At 42.6% G+C, this 22,009-nt stretch overlaps 1 protein-coding gene and 1 long non-coding RNA gene across 5 annotated transcripts in view; one reads left to right on the plus strand and one right to left on the minus strand.

Moving 5' to 3' along the window:
- Positions 1-22,009, minus strand: part of anapc5 (anaphase promoting complex subunit 5) — a 60,214-nt gene that overhangs the window by 11,418 nt on the left and 26,787 nt on the right. For all 4 annotated transcript variants that reach the window (XM_034169696.1, XM_034169697.1, XM_034169698.1 and 1 more), the window contains exons 5-12: positions 20,782-20,848; positions 12,222-12,323; positions 11,957-12,147; positions 11,791-11,872; positions 11,617-11,709; positions 10,296-10,477; positions 1,587-1,722; positions 1,356-1,430 (exon numbers count right to left, since the gene is read on the minus strand). In XM_034169696.1, coding sequence (XP_034025587.1) covers positions 1,356-1,430; positions 1,587-1,722; positions 10,296-10,477; positions 11,617-11,709; positions 11,791-11,872; positions 11,957-12,147; positions 12,222-12,323; positions 20,782-20,848 — 928 coding nt within the window. The remainder of the gene's footprint in view (positions 1-1,355; positions 1,431-1,586; positions 1,723-10,295; positions 10,478-11,616; positions 11,710-11,790; positions 11,873-11,956; positions 12,148-12,221; positions 12,324-20,781; positions 20,849-22,009) is intronic.
- Positions 11,029-18,818, plus strand: LOC117510084. The gene is made up of 3 exons (XR_004560610.1): positions 11,029-11,197; positions 13,761-13,766; positions 18,808-18,818. It is a non-coding gene; the product is annotated as an uncharacterized LOC117510084 (long non-coding RNA).

The raw sequence follows: 22,009 nt of genomic DNA on the forward strand, positions 1-22,009 counted from the left end.
AGTGATGGCTTTTTAAGTAATGGTTTAATTACTGCCACCTTAAAAGCCTGCGGTACATAGCCAACTAATAAAGATAGATTGATCATATTTAAGATCAAAGCATTAAATAATGGTAGGGCTTCCTTGAGCAGCCTGGTAGGAATGGGGTCTAATAGACATGTTGATGGCTTGGATGAAGTAACTAATGAAAATAACTCAGACAGAACAATCTGAGAGAAAGAGTCTAACCAAATACCGGCATCACTGAAAGCAGCCAAAGATAACGATACGTCTTTGGGATGGTTATGAGTAATTTTTTCTCTAATAGTTAAAATTTTATTAGCAAAGAAATGAGGGGATGGCAGGGGGAGAGAAGCTGCAGAGAGGTGTGTAAGACTACAACTCTGCTTCCTGGTCCCAACCCTGGATAGTCACGGTTTGGAGGATTTAAGAAAATTGGCCAGATTTCTAGAAATAAGAGCTGCTCCATCCAAAGTGGGATGGATGCCGTCTCTCCTAACAAGACCAGGTTTTCCCCAGAAGCTTTGCCAATTATCTATGAAGCCCACCTCATTTTTTGGACACCACTCAGACAGCCAGCAATTCAAGGAGAACATGCGGCTAAACATGTCACTCTCGGTCCGATTGGGGAGGGGCCCAGAGAAAACTACAGAGTCCGACATTGTTTTTGTAAAGTTACACACCGATTCAATGTTAATTTTAGTGACCTCCGATTGGCGTAACCGGGTGTCATTACTGCCGACGTGAATTACAATCTTACCAAATTTACGCTTAGCCTTAGCCAGCAGTTTCAAATTTCCTTCAACAAAAGTGTCACTACTAGTGGTGGGGATACAAGACTAGCAAGGATGATGCTGCTTGCTGAAAATCTGGTCAGGAACAGCCTAATACCCTGCCCATGACTTCTGAAACATCCCATCCTAATCAAGATTTTTTTCATTTCAGCTGTTCCGGGTGTCTACAGAGAACCAATGGATGACATCACGCAGGCTCTGTCCAGTATATATACAGTCTAAGGCAAACCCCTTGAACTAAAACTGAAAGTCGACATTGCAAGAACATCTTGACCGTTTTATTTCAACTCCATTATGGTGGCGTACAGAAGTAAAATTACAAAAACATCACTACTTTAATCTTTACGGACCTGACAAATTACAAAAAACAAAACATACATTTACCATATCACAATTGAAATGTCTTCTACAATAATGGCAATATGACTACTACTTCAAATTGTGCAGCCCTAGTATCAGACTTGAAACTTAAATGGCAAATTTACCAATTTAAACAAATGAATGATGAAAATAATCATTTAGAAGGTGTGTAGTGATTAACGGATGAAGTCTGAGAAGCACCTTAGCATGCTGAGTGTGAGGTGGAAACTGTTCTTTTAAATGCTGGAGAATTTCTTCAGCTGCACCGTAAAGGCCCTGTGAAAAAAGCCAACACACACAGAAGAAAAAAAATTATACATTCAGCACCAAGCTGGTGCTCCTACAAGCCAGGAAATAAACCAGGTCAATATTTGTTACCATGCCACAATGGTGAGCCCACAGGACCAGTGGAGATCAAATCAGCTGTATTACCTGCTCAGCATGTAGCTCCGCCAGGTGACAGAGAACCACAGCAAAGGTTTCCGTGTTGTTTTGCTGCACCCCAAAATTGACTGGCTCCAGACTGCTCATGTTAAGAAGCAGCTGCGCCTGCTGCAGTGCCATGGTGCTGTGCAAGACATAACAGGTTACAGGAACGGCTCAGGAGAAACACTGGTCATGCTCAAACCTCTGAGTCATGTATTTTTCAACAACATTGAAGTTATTCAGACACAGACAGTAGGAGAAGAGGAAAACTAGAAGGGTGGAAGTGAGAGTCAGGACTTTGAATGTTGGCAGTATGACTGAAAAGGGGGAGAGCTGGCTGATGTGCCTGAGAGGAGAAAGGTAGACATATTGTGTGTGCAGGAGACCAAGTGGAGGGAAGTAAGAGCAGGAGCACAGGCAGCGGGTTCAAGCTGTTGTATCATGGTGAGGATTGGAAGTGAAATGTGTTGGGGTCATTTTATAGGAAGAGTATGTTAAGAGTGTGTTGGAGGTTAAGTGAGTGTCTGACAGGGTGATGAGTGTGAAGTTCAAATTGAAGGGGTGATGATGAAAATCATCAGTGCATATGCCCCACAGGTAGATTGCGAGATGTAGAAGGAAGATTTATGTAGTGAGTTAGATGAGGGGGTGGAGAGTGTGCCCAAGCATGAATGAGTGGTGATAGGAGAAGACTCATGTTGGTGAAGGGAACAGAAGTGATGAGGAAGTAATAGGTAGATATGGTATCAAGGACAGGAACATGGAAGGACAGACGGTAGTTAATTTTCCAAGAAGGATGGAAATGGCTGTGGTGTGGTACTTTTAAGAAAAAGGGACAGGGTGGCATACAAGAGTGGAGGAAGGTGCACCCAGGTGGACTACATTCTGTGTAGGAGATGCAAGTGTAGCAGGATGAATGATTTTCAGTTGGCGGGTTGAGTTCAGCCAATAAGTGCATGAGAGTGCTCACATAAAAGAAGGCAAAGTGCGTTTTTCTTTCTCTCATTTTTTTTGGAGATCGGCTAGAGGTGTTTGTCGGGCATGTTCTCTTCCACGTTCCTGTGAGAACAGGTAGGTGCCAGCCACAGCTGCGGGCTCATTGATGTGTGTGTTGCTAAGTGGATGTGTGGCTATGTCACCAGGCTATGGTTGGCACTTGCCAGGACATGCAGGTTTTGAGTTTGCCTACAGGGGTTGCAGACCTCGCAGTCTGTTTCTCCATCAGTGCAGGATCAGATCGCAGCCTTGGAGTTGGGTCACTTACCTTTGGAGGTACAAGGTGAGGTGAGAGCACTGCTGGGTCAGTTTAGTTCTGTCTTTTCAGTCCAACATGGGGATCTGGGTTGTACTGACCTAATATCGCATGAGATTCCACTTCTGGATGATGTTCCAGTGCAACAGCGGTACCGGAGAATTGAGGTGGTTAAAGATCACATCAATCAGCTGCTTGTTGCACATGTTATTAGGGAGAGTAGCAGTCCCTATATCTCTCCTTTTGTGCTGATTAAAAAGAAGAAGGATGGCAGTTTGCGTATGTGTGTTGACTACAGGCTCCTGAATGGAAAAACCAGGAATGATGCCTTTCCTTTGCTGCAGATTGATGAGTCCTTGGATGCACTCCCTGGGGCTCACTGGTTCTCCATTATGGATCTGGCAAGTGGGTATAACCAGGTTCCTGTGGCCGAGGCTAATCATCCCAAGACGGCCTTTTGCATGCCTTTCAGTCTGTTTGAGAGGAACCGTATGCCCTTTGGGCTTTGCAATGCTCCTGGTAACTTTCAGAGATTGATGCAGAGGATGCATTCCTACCAGGCTGCTCAAGGAAGTCCTACCATTATTTAATGCTTCGATCTTAAATATGATCAATCTATCTTTGTTAGTTGGCTATGTACCACAGGCTTTTAAGGTGGCAGTAATTAAACCATTACTTAAAAGCCATCACTTGACCCAGCTATCTTAGCTAATTATAGGCCAATCTCCAACCTTCCTTTTCTCTCAAAAATTCTTGAAAGGGTAGTTGTAAAACAGCTAACTGATCATCTGCAGAGGAATGGTCTATTTGAAGAGTTTCAGTCAGGTTTTAGAATTCATCATAGTACAGAAACAGCATTAGTGAAGGTTACAAATGATCTTCTTATGGCCTCGGACAGTGGACTCATCTCTGTGCTTGTTCTGTTAGACCTCAGTGCTGCTTTTGATACTGTTGACCATAAAATGTTATTACAGAGATTAGAGCATGCCATAGGTATTAAAGGCACTGCGCTGCGGTGGTATGAATCATATTTGTCTAATAGATTACAATTTGTTCATGTAAATGGGGAATCTTCTTCACAGACTAAAGTTAATTATGGAGTTCCACAAGGTTCTGTGCTAGGACCAATTTTATTCACTTTATACATGCTTCCCTTAGGTAGTATTATTAGACGGTATTGCTTAAATTTTCATTGTTACGCAGATGATACCCAGCTTTATCTATCCATGAAGCCAGAGGACACACACCAATTAGCTAAACTGCAGGATTGTCTTACAGACATAAAGGCATGGATGACCTCTAATTTCCTGCTTTTAAACTTAGATAAAACTGAAGTTATTGTACTTGGCCCCACAAATCTTAGAAACATGGTGTCTAACCAGATCCTTACTCTGGATGGCATTACCCTGACCTCTAGTAATACTGTGAGAAATCTTGGAGTCATTTTTGATCAAGATATGTCATTCAAAGCGCATATTAAACAAATATGTAGGACTGCTTTTTTGCATTTATGCAATATCTCTAAAATCAGAAAGGTCTTGTCTCAGAGTGATGCTGAAAAACTAATTCATGCATTTATTTCCTCTAGGCTGGACTATTGTAATTCATTATTATCAGGTTGTCCTAAAAGTTCCCTAAAAAGCCTTCAGTTAATTCAAAATGCTGCAGCTAGAGTACTGACGGGGACTAGAAGGAGAGAGCATATCTCATCCATATTGGCCCTCTCTTCATTGGCTTCCTGTTAATTCTAGAACAGAATTTAAAATTCTTCTTCTTACTTATAAGGTTTGAATAATCAGGTCCCATCTTATCTTAGGGACCTCGTAGTACCATATCATCCCAATAGAGCGCTTCGCTCTCAGACTGCAGGCTTACTTGTAGTTCCTAGGGTTTGTAAGAGTAGAATGGGAGGCAGAGCCTTCAGCTTTCAGGCTCCTCTCCTGTGGAACCAGCTCCCAATTCAGATCAGGGAGACAGACACCCTCTCTACTTTTAAGATTAGGCTTAAAACTTTCCTTTTTGCTAAAGCTTATAGTTAGGGCTGGATCAGGTGACCCTGAACCATCCCTTAGTTATGCTGCTATAGACGTAGACTGCTGGGGGGTTCCCATGATGCACTGTTTCTTTCTCTTTTTGCTCTGTATGCACCACTCTGCATTTAATCATTAGTGATCGATCTCTGCTCCCCTCCACAGCATGTCTTTTTCCTGGTTCTCTCCCTCAGCCCCAACCAGTCCCAGCAGAAGACTGCCCCTCCCTGAGCCTGGTTCTGCTGGAGGATTCTTCCTGTTAAAAGGGAGTTTTTCCTTCCCACTGTAGCCAAGTGCTTGCTCACAGGGGGTCGTTTTGACCGTTGGGGTTTTACATAATTATTGTATGGCCTTGCCTTACAATATAAAGCGCCTTGCGGCAACTGTTTGTTGTGATTTGGCGCTATATAAAAAAAAAATTGATTGATTGATTGATTTTTGGTGGCCAGCAATGTCTGTCTTTATTGTTGTATTTGAATGACGATGTGTTTTTTTTTCCTCTACCATTGAACAACATCTGGACAGATTGTGGGTGGTGCAGGAGCATTTGCAGCACGAGGGGCTAGAGATGAAACTCAAGAAGTGTGCCGTTTTCCAGCAGGAAGTGCATTACGTGGGGTATGTCATCTCCGATAAGGGTGTTGCCACCGACCCTGGTAAAGTGGAGGTGGTTGCCCACTGGCCGGCTCCGGCCACACTTTTGGAACTGTGGTCTTCTTTTGGGCTTTGCCAGCTACTACCGCCAGTTTGTAGAGGGTTTTGCAAGGTTGGCAACACCCTTGCTTAAGTCAGTAGCTGAGTTGGCTGGGGTGAAGCGGATCAACCGGGCTTGGGTCATTGGACAGAGGAGTGTGGCCATAGCTTTGAGGCACTGAAAGCCAAAGTTACCTCTGCAGTGTTGTCCCAGAAACAGGATTTATGGGTTAAGGCCCGCTGAGCATAACATGATGAATTACAGCTCCATGAAGTTGGAGTTTTTGCCGCTCAAGTGGGCAATGACTGAGAAGTTCAGGGAGTGCCTGTTGGGCCATAGGTGCATTGTGTATACTGACAACAATCTGTTGAGTCATTTGTCATCCGCAAAGCAGGGGCCACTGAGCAAGTATTGCTCAGGTCACAGCAATAAAAACGCTGATGCTCTCTCCTGTCAGCACCCTCCTGGGGGGCAGGACTTCCAGGTAATGGTTAGTGGTGCATGGCTTCTGGAGCCTTTGCAGCAGATTTGTCAGGGGAATAAGGTAGACGTAATGCAAGCTGTTGTTGCAGTCTTGCAACATCATCTTTCATCTGACCTGGCTGTGCTGCAGCAGGCTGACTCAGTTATTCAGGAAGCTTTGGGGTTCTGGGAACATAAAAGTGGTCCTGATAAGGAGGCGCGGAAACGGGTGTCGCGGTCAGCCTAGGTGCTGCTTTGGCAGTGGGAACGGTTGGTGTAGAGGTATGATGTTTTGTACCGTCAGGTGTTTAGGCCCAATGCAGCTGGGGCTGTGTTGCAGTTGGTGTTGCCTGTGGCTTTAAAAGTAGACGTGTTGACTGAGGTTCATCAAGGGCATGGGGACCTTAGAGGCATGTGAGTCAACCAGCGGCTCATGGCCCTATGGGACACCTGTTGGCATTCCGGCCTAATGAGATTCTTGCCATTGATTTTACCATTTTAGAGCCTAGCCATGGTGGAGTAGAAGACGTTCTTGTGATGACTGACATCTTCAGTAAGTACACGTGGGCAGTCCAACACGTGATCAAGGAGCTGCTATGGTAGCTTAAGTTTTGGTTAGAGTGGTTCTCGAGGTTTGAGGTTCCAGCTCAGATACACTGTGATCAGGGACGGGTTTTGAGAGTATCGATTCAGCAGTTGTGTGGTTTTTAATGGCATAGAGAAGTCCGGTACAACACCATACCACCCAGCTTGGAATTGGCAATGTAAGCAATTTAACAGAACGCTTCATGATTTGTTGCATACGCTGCCTGTGTCTTGGAAGCATGACTGGGGTTCCTGTTTGCCACAGATTCTGTATGCTTATAACAGTACTCCATATCAGGCAACTGGTGAGTCTCCTTTCTGCTGATGTTTGGTCAGGAGCAGAGACTACCAGTTGACTTTGTTCGATCGAGTTCAGGATCCTGTGGGTGGCTTTGCTCATGAGTGGGTCCAGGACCAACAGACCCGCTTGCAGATGGCTTTTGATGGAGCTTGAGATCAGAAGATCCTTGGTTCAAATCCCAGCATGACCAGAAAATCACTAAGGGTCCTTGGGCAAGGTCCTTAATTCTCTAGTTGCTCCTGGTGTGTAGTGAGTACCTTGTATGGCAGCACCCTCACATCGGGTTGAATATGAAGCATTATTTGTAAAGCACTTTGGGCATCTGATGCAGACAGAAAAGCGCTATATAAATGCAGCCCATTTACTGTGTCTGTTTCTTTGGAGAATTCAAGCCACATTACATTGCAAAGACGGTGAAGCATGGTGGCGCAACCATCATGATATGGGGACGTTTCTCATACTAGGGTGTCATGAACCAGTTTGAATAAATCAAAATACTTGAAGTCATGTTGCCTTACGCCAAGGAGGAAATGCCCTTGAAATGGGCGTTTCAATGACAACAACCCCAATCACACCAGCAAATGAGCACCAACATGGTTCCAGACCAACAACATTAATGTTATGGAGTGGCCAGCCCAATCCTGAGACCTTAACCAAATAGAAACCTTGTGCCCTGGGGTGACATTAAAGTGACACACACACACACACACACACACACACACACTACTTATGCACATTGAACTGACCCTGTGTCAGCTATCAATAGCATTGGAACAAGTCCATCCAGGAGTGGGCATGACCTCATTTACACATTCTTTTTACGATTAGTGATGTGGCAAGGAAAGGGGTTGAGATAACACTGATGTGGGTTCCAGTGCATATCGGTATCCCAACAAATGAGAAGGTGGATAGGTTGGCCAAAAAAAAGCTGTGACAAATGAAAACATAGACATCAGTATCAATCTTTCCAAACCAGAGGGTAAGAGCATTGTTTGGAGGGAGATTAACTTACAATGGCAAAAATAGTAGGAATAGGAGACTAAGGGTGGACATGTACAGTAGTGTTCAGAATAATAGTAGTGCTATGTGACTAAAAAGATTAATCCAGGTTTTGAGTATATTTCTTATTGTTACATGGGAAACAAGGTACCAGTAGATTCAGTAGATTCTCACAAATCCAACAAGACCAAACATAAGATAATGTTCACGATAAACAGTGGTGCACTAACACCACAATTTATTTAAGATTACTCACTCACCTCAGAAAAAGAATTACAGAAGCTCCATTGCTCTGCTGACCTTATATGTAGTGTGTGTCTTTCCAAATCATGTCCAATCAACTGAATTTAACCCAGATGGACTCCAATTAAGCTGTAGAAACATCTCAAGGATGATCAGTGGAAACAGGATGCACCTCAGCTCAATTTTGAGCTTCACAGAAAAGGATGTGAATACAACATCATTCACAATGTCATTATGGGATATTGTGTGTAGAATTTTGAGGAAAAATTTTTTCTTTATCCATTTTGGAATAAGGCTGTAACAATATGTGGAAAAAGTGAAGCGCTGTGAATACTTTATGGATGCACCATATGTCCACAGTAGTTTTTAAAAATTATTATTTATTATTATTTCCACTGCATCTTACTCAATTTATGAAGTCCTAATTACTTTCTTTCTAAATTTTTGCATATCTATATCTTCAAGAGCAAGACGTTTGTTTTTGCCATAAGACTGCACCTGACATGGGACATACGGCATGGTGGATGGAGCATTTTTGAACCGGTGTCACCAGCAAACGGTGCAGCTGAGGCAAGAGGGGGCTTCCCTGGCCGTTGTCCACCCTACACTGTGAAACGCATCTAAAGCCCCTTTCACAACAGGGCTGCTCCCAGTTGCGTCATGACGACGCAGGAATGTCTGCGTCAGGTGCGCGCAGCAGGAGGGCACAGAGGAGGTGACGATGCAGCCTGCAGGTTCTCTGCACAGAGGAATCAGAGTGCACAGTTTGGCTGCAGACAGACTGTGAACTCTGATTTCTCTTCTAGTTTATATTTGTTCTTGTGCTGAGCTGCAAGGTCTGCACTCTGAGTTCTGTTATAGTTTATTATTCCTCCTTTGACCGCGAGATGTGCGCGCCCGTGATGTGAACCGTCCGTGAGTAAATGTGGAGATGCCTGGAGTTATACTTGATGTGGACATGTCCTGTCTCTGGCAGTCAGTCTGTGAGCAGAACTTATGTCCTTTTTTAACAGTAATGAGAGAATCTGAGGGAAGAACAAGGAACAAACACATTTGTGAGAGAAGAAGCTGCTTCACAGTGCCTCTCTTCACCAGACAGCTCCACACAGAGAAGTAGCTGCAGCTGCAATCAGCATTTTTTTTTTCTGTGCACTTTTTTGAGCGTGTAGTTTTTACTGCATTGTGTACATGGTATAAAAACAATCCTGTGTGATTTATACTGCGGGAACAATGGAACACAGCAGGAATCATAAATTGGCGTTGGGTAACGTTGTATTGTGAGTGTGTCTTTCAGTCACGCTGAGTACTGTCCTGTTGCTCTGACTTCTGTCCTGTTGCTCTGACTTGCGCTGAAACCACTTAATTCTGCATTGAGCAGAGGACGCAAACAAAAATTAAACATGTTTAATTTTTGTTCGCGCCCCTCGCGCTGTTGTGGCACTGAGCTGCATCGTCTCGGCACTAGGTTGCTTCCATGTGGCGTCGTCATGATGACGCACAACGCAACTGGGAGCAGCCCTGATGTGAAAGGGGCTTAAGGCTGTACCGGAGGTGAGTTCACATGTATATTTATGGTGTTGTGGGCTGGTGAAACAGTTCCACAGTCATTCCTCTGACAGAGTTAGATGGTTAATATGTCATAATCTGTGTATTATGTAGGTGACAGCTGCATTGTGGGCGCTTCGCCGAGCCTCTGACGTGCACAATTATAGACCCTTAATTGGAATAAGCATGTTTAGAAAATGAATTAATAAATCTGACATTTCCACTAAGTTTCATTGACTTCAGTCTATTTACACAGTTTATGAAATTCTCATTTAATTTTTTTCTTGTCTTCCTTGCACATTTTTTACAATTTTTTGTGACCCATTCTTGTGGTGCTGTAGTCCTGGTGAGGACACTCCCGGAAGAGTGCTAATGTGTTAACCCTATCATGCCTTACCCAAGAAACGTATGTATAAAAAACAATACATGCTGCATTATAGGCTTAAGAGTGTGAGTTTAAAAAAAATGAATTCAAATTGGAGTATAACAGATCACTGACTAAACTAAGTGTCACACTGATGTTGGAGATGGTGGCGCTAACTTAACATAAGTGAGGTAAAGGTGTGAAATGGAAGGAAATTTAGGTGTCAAGTGGAAGTCTGACCTCTTTCCATACATCCTCCATATAGACGTCGTCTGAGCCAAGTTGATTTCTATCAGCTCGGACAGACTGTGCTTCCAGTCCAGAACACCCGTGTCTTTCAGGGCATCCATCAGTTTGTGTGCCGTCTTGCCCTGTGTTGACCCTTGCCTGACCAAAGACTGAATACCCAGAGACGCCAAATACTACAAAAGAAAGGATTACCAATGAGCGTGAGGAACACAACAAGCATAGATATTTTTTTTATTATTTTTAGCTAAATATCTCAACTACACTTAAGTTCAGACACAAACAATGAAGTCACTTAAGAACTTATTTTTAGATGTGTGGCATGTCTTTAAAATCTTGCTCAGTAAAAGAGTCTTAGAAACATGTTTTGAGACACATGAGATGAAATAAGGTTTTTAAACTGGCTGTAAGATTGTTGAACTGCTCTGTTATTTCTAAAAGTTGTAACACTTCCTAAAATTAGTAACTTACACAATGTACAAATTAAGTGTAGATTACATTTTTGATGAGACATTAGTAGAGCCCAACCAATATGTATTTTTTTTTTTTTTTGGGGGGGGGGGGGGGGGGATACATATATTAGGGAGTTAAAAAATAAAAATATGTATATATTTACAATTCCGATATAGCCAAACAACCAACCAATGTACACTTGGTTGTCTGTTGGATGCATATTCACCTACAACAGAATGGGAAAGTGTGTCCAAACTTTTGAATGGTACTGCAGGTCATACTGCCTTCAGTCGCTATGTTGCGTCACTCAGCATGTTCATATAATAGACTTCTAGTCTATTTTGACTCCGTCTAGCTTGTTGCATAGTGACCAGCTGTCTGTCTGTTGTTGCTGTAAAATACCCACTCTGATTGAAAATGAATGGCAGCTGGACACTGCCTCTGTCTCTTGAAGCCACTGTGACAGAGGAGTGATGGGGGTCCCAGTCATGCTTGACAGCATTATAAACAACACCACTGGAGCGCCTCTGCTGGACCAACTGTATGGTTCATCCTCATACTTTATTTGATAAATGTTTTCATATCAGTAAAGTAAGGCCAATACAGAAACGCTTGTGAAAAGCAAATTATTACAACCAATATATCAGTCGGGCTTTAGAAATTAGACAAATATACGTACGTGATAAGATTCTGCACTTTTGCAGTGTGGTTATCTATAGTTGGCTTGCCTGTTTGAAAGATTGCTTGTTAGGTAATGAGCTGATTTTTGTTCATCTTAATGGTAACATGGGCTGGCTGTAAAGAACATTCACATCATGAACAGCTCTCTGGTAACTGCCGGAAGCAAATGATGCAGACTCACTGGCAGGCAGAAATGAGCAGCCATTTTCACAGAATCCTCAGTTAGCAATGTGCTATCTGATCCCTTCATCTGCTCCAGTGTGTAGAGCCAACTCTGAAGAAGAGCACAAAAAAGACTGGGACGTCACACCAAGCTTCTTCACAACAACAGTGAAACTAATAAGGTAGCTTCTACCAGGCAGTGCTGCAAGCACACGTGGTCATTGGACTCCTGGGCAATGCGGATAGCTTCTTGTAGAGCCAGAGCAGCCTGCTGACTGAAGGCAAAGGGACGAGTCACCGACTTGCTCTGTTTAACAATCTGTCTGTATACTCACAGGTCCACCAGCGCTGGTACTCACGAGTGGCCGAAGCGACAGTGCAAACTTGCGAGGTTAAGAGCAGCGTAGCGGAGACTTCGCCCGTAGCCATCATCACCGTTGCTCTTTCCCTCATTCCCGGACAAGATGAGGCGGTCAAAATAATGCAAGAGACTGTGTGCCGACAGGAAGATGTCCTGAACCCGCATGCTGTTCAAATAGTTCAGGTAATGCTGAGGAGAAAGAAAAGCCACTTAGACTGAAACCAAGAGTAAACATGAAAAAAATGACATGTTAAAACGCTCACCGCCTCAGCAAAGTCTGGGTTAAACTTCAGCATGTTGTTGAGCTCTTCCTGCAGCGCAGCAGGCTTCAGCGCCTTGTTCTCATCATTTTTCAGGAGGTAGGCCTGAGAAAAGAGGTGTTTAACAAAGTCCAAGACCACCTGAATGCACAGCTTGGAATTTCAGAAGATGCAGACAACTACAGACTGGTCCGATTGGTGCACCAGCACTACACAGGTGGTAAATAAATGGTGGTGGTTCGGCCTGTCACAATAACTACTTATTGTTCAATATATAAAGATGAACACTAGGGGTGTCGGAAAAAAAAAAAAAAAAAAATCGATACATGTCCGAATCGCGATTCTTATTTATTACGATTCTGAATCGATCCAAAATGTCCAAGAATCGATTTTTTAAAAGCATTTTTTTAAACATAATCTTGCTTACTCGCTGCGTGTACTGTTTGCCAGGCAACGGCTTCCGTACTACAGCGTCCGGCGTGCTTCAAACACTCGTGCGCTGCAGAGTTCAGTGGCTGTAGCTTAGCATGGCGGACGAAGAGCTAATTCAGCCAGCACCGTCTTTGCTGAAGGTAAATGTTTGGGCGCATTTTGGATTTTATTATTTGCTGCGTAAGAAGGAGCTTGACATGACTTATGTAGTGTGCAGAATCTGCAAAATGAAAGTCAAGTACTTCGGAAACACTTCAAATCCGCAAGCCCACATGCTACGCTATCACCTGGAGCTAAAAGAGGGGAGCCGACTACTGCCGACTACGGACCAGCGCTTCGCTAAACTGCCAGCCAACTCCGAACGAGCAAAGCAGATAAGTAAATTTACATGTAGAATCACTTGATTAACCTTGTAAAGCTGCATTTTCTTAAACATAAACATTTTTTAAGTAATATAACTATTTCTCAGAGCTCTTTGAATAGAAAATCGATTCTGAATCGAATCGTCACCCCAAGAATCGGAATTGAATTGAATCGTGAGTTGTTGTATGATTCACATCCCAATGAACACAATCATTTTCTGGCCTCAACATGTTGTCCATTACATGCGTTTGTTTCCATAACTCAGAAAGCGTTGGCAAGCTAACTAGCTTGCTAACGCTTTCGTTTTTATTTTTTTTAGCACTGTTGTCGTGCGTTACCTGTGCTGCTCCACAGAGTGTTTAGTCGATTTTTATTTTATTTTAGCACCGTTGTCGTGCGTTCGCTGTTGTTGTGCGTTACCTGTGCTGCTTCATGGCCTGTTTGGTGCCTTAATTAAGGCACTCCTTCTGCTGAATCACCTCTAAATTATTTACACATTATTCACTTTGTGTGTTTTTAGGAATCCGCTAGGTTGCGTAGCTACTAGCTCTTAGCCGATTTAGCATGGCGGCTTCTCCTGTCTCTCCCGTACTTTTCTGCTCTGGGTGTGAAATGTTTAGTTATTCCTCGGCCTCCTTTAGCAGTAACGGTACTTGTAATAAGTGCAGCTTATTCGTAGCTTTGGAGGCCAGGCTGGGCGAATTGGAGACTCGGCTCCGCACCGTGGAAAATTCTACAGCTTGGCAGGCCCCTGTAGTCGGTGCGGACCAAGGTAGCTTAGCCGCCGTTAGTTACCCCCTGGCAGATCCCGGGCAGTCGGGAAAGCAGGCTGACTGGGTGACTGTGAGGAGGAAGCGTAGCCCTAAACAGAAGCCCCGTGTACACCGTCAACCCGTTCACATCTCTAACCGTTTTTCCCCACTCGACGATACACTCGCCGAGGATCAAACTCTGGTTATTGGCGACTGTTTTGAGAAATGTGAAGTTAGCGACACCAGCAACCATTGTCAATTATCTTCCGGGGGCCAGAGCAGGCGACATCGAAGGACATTTGAAATTGCTGGCTAAGGCTAAGCGTAAATATGGTAAGATTGTAATTCACGTCGGCAGTAATGACACTCGGTTACGCCAATCGGAGGTCACTAAAATTAACATTAAATCGGTGTGTAACTTTGCAAAAACAATGTCGGACTCTGTTGTTTTCTCTGGGCCCCTCCCCAATCAGACCGGGAGTGACATGTTTAGCCGCATGTTCTCCTTGAATTGCTGGCTGTCTGAGTGGTGTCCAAAAAATGAGGTGGGCTTCATTGATAATTGGCAAAGCTTCTGGGGAAAACCTGGTCTTGTTAGGAGAGACGGCATCCATCCCACTTTGGATGGAGCAGCTCTCATTTCTAGAAATCTGGCCAATTTTCTTGGATCCTCCAAACTGTGACTGTCCAGCGTTGGGACCAGGAGGCAGAGCTGTGGTCTTATACACCTCTCTGCAGCTTCTCTCCCCCTGCCGTCCCCTCGTTGCCCCGTCCCCGTGGAGACGGTGCCTGCTCCCAGGCCACCAATAATCAGCAAAAATCTATTTAAGCATAAAAATTCAAAAAGAAAAAATAATATAGCACCTTCAATTGCACCACAGACTAAAACAGTTAAATGTGGTCTATTAAACATTAGGTCTCTCTCTTCTAAGTCCCTGTTGGTAAATGATATAATAATTGATCAACGTATTGATTTATTCTGCCTAACAGAAACCTGGTTACAGCAGGATGAATATGTTAGTTTAAATGAGTCAACACCCCCGAGTCACACTAACTGTCAGAATGCTCGTAGCACGGGCCGGGGCGGAGGATTAGCAGCAATCTTCCATTCCAGCTTATTAATTAATCAAAAACCTAGACAGAGCTTTAATTCATTTGAAAGCTTGTCTCTTAGTCTTGTCCATCCAAATTGGAAGTCTCAAAAACCAGTTTTATTTGTTATTATCTATCGTCCACCTGGTCATCACTGTGAGTTTCTCTGTGAATTTTCAGACCTTTTGTCTGACTTAGTGCTTAGCTCAGATAAGATAATTATAGTGGGCGATTTTAACATCCACACAGATGCTGAGAATGACAGCCTCAACACTGCATTTAATCTATTATTAGACTCTATTGGCTTTGCTCAAAAAGTAAATGAGTCCACCCACCACTTTAATCATATCTTAGATCTTGTTCTGACTTATGGTATGGAAATAGAAGACTTAACAGTATTCCCTGAAAACTCCCTTCTGTCTGATCATTTTTTAATAACATTTACATTTACCCTGATGGACTACCCTGCAGTGGGGAATAAGTTTCATTACACTAGAAGTCTTTCAGAAAGCGCTGTAACTAGGTTTAAGGATATGATTCCTTCTTTATGTTCTCTAATGTCATATACCAACACAGAGCAGAGTAGCTACCTAAACTCTGTAAGGGAGTTAGAGTATCTCGTCAATAGTTTTACATCCTCATTGAAGACAACCTTGGATGCTGTAGCTCCTCTGAAAAAGAGAGCTTTAAATCAGAAGTGTCTGACTCCGTGGTATAACTCACAAACTCGTAGCTTAAAGCAGATAACCCGTAAGTTGGAGAGGAAATGGCGTCTCACTAATTTAGAAGATCTTCACTTAGCCTGGAAAAAGAGTTTGTTGCTCTATAAAAAAGCCCTCCGTAAAGCTAGGACATCTTTCTACTCATCACTAATTGAAGAAAATAAGAACAACCCAGGTTTCTTTTCAGCACTATAGCCAGGCTGACAAAGAGTCAGAGCTCTATTGAGCTGAGTATTCCATTAACTTTAACTAGTAATGACTTCATGACTTTCTTTGCTAACAAAATTTTGACTATTAGAGAAAAAATTACTCATAACCATCCCAAAGATGTATCGTTATCTTTGGCTGCTTTCAGTGATGCCGGTATTTGGTTAGACTCTTTCTCTCCGATTGTTCTGTCTGAGTTATTTTCATTAGTTACTTCATCCAAACCATCAACATGTTTATTAGACCCCATTCCTGCCAGGCTGCTCAAGGAAGTCCTACCATTATTCAATGCTTCAATCTTAAATATGATCAATCTATCTTTGTTAGTTGGTTATGTACCACAGGCCTTTAAGGTGGCAGTAATTAAACCATTACTTAAAAAGCCATCACTTGACCCAGCTATCTTAGCTAATTATAGGCCAATCTCCAACCTTCCTTTTCTCTCAAAGATTCTTGAGAGGGTAGTTGTAAAACAGCTAACTGATCACCTGCAGAGGAATGGTCTATTTGAAGAGTTTCAGTCAGGTTTTAGAATTCATCATAGTACAGAAACAGCATTAGTGAAGGTTACAAATGATCTTCTTATGGCTTCGGACAGTGGACTTATCTCTGTGCTTGTTTTGTTGGACCTCAGTGCTGCTTTTGATACTGTTGACCATAAAATTTTATTACAGAGATTAGAGCATGTCATAGGTATTAAAGGCACTGCGCTGCGGTGGTTTGAATCATATTTGTCTAATAGATTACAGTTTGTTCATGTAAATGGGGAATCTTCTTCACAGACTAAAGTTAATTATGGAGTTCCACAAGGTTCTGTGCTAGGACCAATTTTATTCACTTTATACATGCTTCCCTTAGGCAGTATTATTAGACGGTATTGCTTAAATTTTCATTGTTACGCAGATGATACCCAGCTTTATCTATCCATGAAGCCAGAGGATACACACCAATTAGCTAAACTGCAGGATTGTCTTACAGACATAAAGACATGGATGACCTCTAATTTCCTGCTTTTAAACTCAGATAAAACTGAAGTTATTGTACTTGGCCCCACAAATCTTAGAAGCATGGTGTCTAACCAGATCGTTACTCTGGATGGCATTTCCCTGATCTCTAGTAATACTGTGAGAAATCTTGGAGTCATTTTTGATCAGGATATGTCATTCAAAGCGCATATTAAACAAATATGTAGGACTGCCTTTTTGCATTTACGCAATATCTCTAAAATCAGAAAGGTCTTGTCTCAGAGTGATGCTGAAAAATTAATTCATGCATTTATTTCCTCTAGGCTGGACTATTGTAATTCATTATTATCAGGTTGTCCTAAAAGTTCCCTAAAAAGCCTTCAGTTGGTTCAGAATGCTGCAGCTAGAGTACTGACGGGGACTAGCAGGAGAGAGCATATCTCACCCGTGTTGGCCTCTCTTCATTGGCTTCCTGTTAATTCTAGAATAGAATTTAAAATTCTTCTTCTTACTTATAAGGTTTTGAATAATCAGGTCCCATCTTATCTTAGGGACCTCGTAGTACCATATTACCCCATTAGAGCGCTTCACTCTCAGACTGCAGGCTTACTTGTAGTTCCTAGGGTTTGTAAGAGTAGAATGGGAGGCAGAGCCTTCAGCTTTCAGGCTCCTCTCCTGTGGAACCAGCTCCCAATTCAGATCAGGGAGACAGATACCCTCTCTACTTTTAAGATTAGGCTTAAAACTTTCCTTTTCGCTAAGGCTTATAGTTAGGGCTGGATCAGGTGACCCTGGACCATCCCTTGGTTATGCTGCTTTAGACGTAGACTGTGGGGGGGTTCCCATGATGCACTGTTTCTTTCTCTTTTTGCTCCGTATGCATCACTCTGCATTTAATCATTAGTGATCGATCTCTGCCCCTCTTCACAGCATGTCTTTTTCCTGGTTCTTTCCCTCAGCCCCAACCAGTCTCAGCAGAAGACTGCCCCTCCCTGAGCCTGGTTCTGCTGGAGGTTTCTTCCTGTTAAAAGGGAGTTTTTCCTTCCCACTGTAGCCAAGTGCTTGCTCATAGGGGGTCGTTTTGACCGTTGGGGTTTTTCCTAATTATTGTATGGCCTTGCCTTACAATATAGAGCGCCTTGGGGCAACTGTTTGTTGTGATTTGGTGCTATATAAGAAAAAAGTTGATTGATTGATTGATTGATCTTCCAGAAGTGCTGTATTCCCTCTGACTTCGCATTTCTCAAATTCCCTGGTCAGTCCTTTGCAGAGCACCAACTTTTCTGAAGGAGGAAGCTTGTTGTCAAAAAGATCTAATCCAATCAGCTCATTAGACTAGTACCAAAGGTGGTTCTCAAGGACCTTTCTTTCAGCTGCACTGATATTTGGATCAATAAGCTGTTATCTTTTGAGAATTTTCCAGAGCTGCAGATCATTTGTAGGAGGTTCAACAGAATGTGGAGCAGAAAGCCATGCTTTTGTGTAGACCAGAGCACCAAACTGCACAAATTGGGTAAGGTGCTTTTCTTCCTTCTTAGCCAACCTGACAGCCCTCTGACAATGAAACAGGTCAATTTTGCTGGCATATATTACAGGGATGAGAAGAGTCAGAAAGGAAAACGAATGGTGGTTGACTATGAGGGGGAGGGGGTGTCCTCCCTCCAATAAGGGCAAAATTTTGAACTTTTCCACACTTTAAAGAAGATATTCTGGTGAATTTTAACAGATGAAAAGATGATTTTATATGTGGATTTAAAAAATGCTCTCATCTATATTAAAATAGCCAAGTGGCCTCTGTGTGTGTGTGTGTGTGTGTGTGTGTGTGGTTTTGATCTTGCAAAAACCCGGGGAGAGCTGACATTTGCTGTTTGCCATGCTTATGTATTTGGGATCAAGGATGAACGCTGTGAAAACAGAAGGTTGATAGGACAAGTATTTTTGGAGAAATTAGCAATTTTAGCTAACCAATAAACAATGGATGCTGTACTGCAATATACAATGGGAGTTTGTGGTTTTGAGGTTTTAAATGTTATTGTGGTTTAAGTTAGTTTAACAGTGTTGTTAGTGCTATTGATTTATTGCGTTTTTGTAGCTCAGTTGGTTTTATCAGTTTAGAAAAGTCTCATGTTGCTCTTAAGCACCTGTCACAGTGGGGTATTCGTAGAGCTGCTCATTGCGGTGTTGTGTTTCATTTAAATACACCCGAAATACGCACGTACTCAGCCTTTTTCAGTCTTCGTTCATACTTGCAGCTGCGTGTGTTCGCGTTTTAATGTGTGCACACAGTCGCGTGTGCCATGCCGCACCAGTTCAGTGCTATTTTCTGCCTCTGTGGAAGTGCACTCTGTTCTCTACTGCACAGTGTGGTGCTCAAAAACAGTCATTTAACATTATTATTATTTTTTTTTTAATGCAGCGAGTGCGTGTTTATTTTAAAGAGTCACAGCTCTTTTCAGCTTTGATCAGACTGTTCGATTTGGGCGTTTGATGATCGCACCGACATGCAGCGAGTGTGCGTTTATTTTAAAGAGTCACAGCTCTGATTAGACAGAGAGAGAGAGAGAGAGAGAGAGATTTTATGAAACGACAACACAGTGAACAGTCCTCATATCATGAGTCCAGTATGATAAAGTGAAGCAACGATCTTGCAGTATTTATAGCTCCTGAAGAACAACAGGGAGATGTGAAATGGCGTACAGTACCGTGTTGCAGCGTGGGCGGGTTCACAATAGCGGACAGTAGCACGCGCTACGTGTACTCGCGTGAAGGCTCCATGCTGTGCTGTACGCTGAAGAAAATAAAACATGTTTAATTTCTTCCGTCCTACGCGCGTAGCCCTCAACATACTGCCCACTACTGCTTTATAGCAATATGTGTGCAGTCAATAGCCCCGATTACTTTAGGGAAACCGGCTCTTGCTGCAAATTGCGATGTAATGTTGGAATGTGATGTACCTGGATGACATTCGGATGATTGTGCTCCACACAGCTGGCATGGCTCAGAGCAAGGTTGACTGGCACATTCCTGACCAATCGGCCAGCTGCTGCTGGAATGCCCGTTGCCAGGAACCCCACCGTGGTCAGCACCTGTGTGGGCACAGACAACCCTTGGCTCCTCGCCATATTGCACTCTGGGCCAGCTGCAGCTCTGTACACTACTCCAGTAACTCTGACCTCAATAAACAAAATTGGCTTATGACCCAATTATCGTCATTTGCAAGTAAATCTTCACATTCCCTGAATACACGCTCACGTCAGATTGCACCATTTGCACGGCCCTTTAACAACGCTAACACAGCCATTGTAATACCATTTTCTTCATCAATTTACGCATGCTTTTATATCCACTCTTATAACTGCAAACATGAGGTGTGTTAATTAAGTGTGCCTCTGATGTGAATATCACTCTGATGACTTTGTGTTTTTCACATTATTAAGTTTCCCAGCATCGCCGCTACGTGTAGCTGTAGAAACATACGCACGTCAGCCATCAACTTGATGTGGGACACTGCATATTTCTGAGGCCATTTCACTTTTGATAAATCTGAACATTAGCGTGGAGAAGGACGTACGCCACGTTTTTGTGCTTATGAAACCTTGGTACATGTACATGCCTTTTTTCTCCTTATCTTTTTCTCCATGGAGCAATCTTCATTTAGCTATGATCCACATTGGTTGCTATAGTAATGATACAGTGCCCAGTGCGGCATGTTGGAGGAGCACGGAGGAAATTTGTTTTTTTGGGGGGGGGTCAGATGTTTAAGTAAAAACTGCATTCAGCTGTAGCGAGAACTTGTCACTCAGAAATGTGACTACTGCTTATTAAATGGAGGCCAGCACCTGCATATACCATCCCGTCATGGGCAGTGTGGTGGTGCACAGAGGCAAAATTATAAATGTCACTGTCCCAATACAGACCCGACTGTTTCCCACTGACTCAAAAGTGATGTTAATAACATCAATCAAATCCATTGTACAGCAGCAATACAGCCACAGACAAATGACAGACTACTGTGGGGCTTCACACTTACCTGTCTTGCAAGAAAGTACTCTGCTTGCTTTTGTGACAGGGGCCCTTTGTTTGGACTATTGTCATTTCTGAAACAGTAAAATAAAACACAAATACCTGCTGTGAACAGTCATCTTACAAACACTGAAAATATTAAGACCAGAGGTGTCTGTGCTGCTCTGCCAGACTTGACATATAACTGTTTTGTGTTTTTAGCTGTCTTTTTTTTTTTTAAAACAAGACTGGAATTAAGTAATGAAAGTCTTAAAAGTAAAAAAAAAAAAAAAAAAAAAAATCATATAGTTCTAAGACTGGAACAACTAGTTCATTTTCTCTTCTGTCACCATGCGGTTTCCAAAAAGGTTAAACAACATTCAAAGCAGACTTATTCTACTGGAACTGGGCATTAAAATAAATAAAAAGTGCGCACTGGATTCTCCGGAGTATGAGTTGCACATTTTTCTACATTATCAGCTCTTTAATTTTGGATGTTTGACATTGTTGTGTACTTTTGATTATTGACATTCATTGTTTTATTATTGGAGTTTATTTACTAGAGTGCTTTGATTCCTGGGATAGCCCTATGGAAATAGTTATTATATCAATTAATAACAAAGTCCTGACTTTTCAGTATAAAAGTTGCAATGGAGTACACGCCACAGGACCTCCTAAACTACTAAACTCATACTCTGTAAAATACAATACTTGCTACAACCCCTGGCAAAAATTATGGAATCACCGGCCTCGGAGGATGTTCATTCAGTTGTTTAATTTTGTAGAAAAAAAGCAGATCACAGACATGACACAAAACTAAAGTCATTCAAATGGCAACTTTCTGGCTTTAAGAAACACTGTAAGACATCAGGAAAAAAAATTGTGGCAGTCAGTAACGGTTACTTTTTTAGACCAAGCAGAGGGAAAAAAATATGGAATCACTCAATTCTGAGGAAAAAATTATGGAATCATGAAAAACAAAAGAACGCTCCAACACATCACTAGTATTTTGTTGCACCACCTCTGGCTTTTATAACAGCTTGCAGTCTCTGAGGCATGGACTTAATGAGTGACAAACAGTACTCTTCATCAATCTGGCTCCACAATCTGGCTCCAACTTTCTCTGATTGCTGTTGCCAGATCAGCTTTGCAGGTTGGAGCCTTGTCATGGACTTCCACCAAAGATTTTCAGTTGGATTAAGATCCGGACTATTTGAAGGCCATGACATTGACCCTATGTGCCTTTTTGCAAGGAA

This window comes from Thalassophryne amazonica, chromosome 5, assembly GCF_902500255.1.
Source record: "Thalassophryne amazonica chromosome 5, fThaAma1.1, whole genome shotgun sequence".
In the NCBI taxonomy this organism is placed as follows: domain Eukaryota; kingdom Metazoa; phylum Chordata; class Actinopteri; order Batrachoidiformes; family Batrachoididae; genus Thalassophryne; species Thalassophryne amazonica.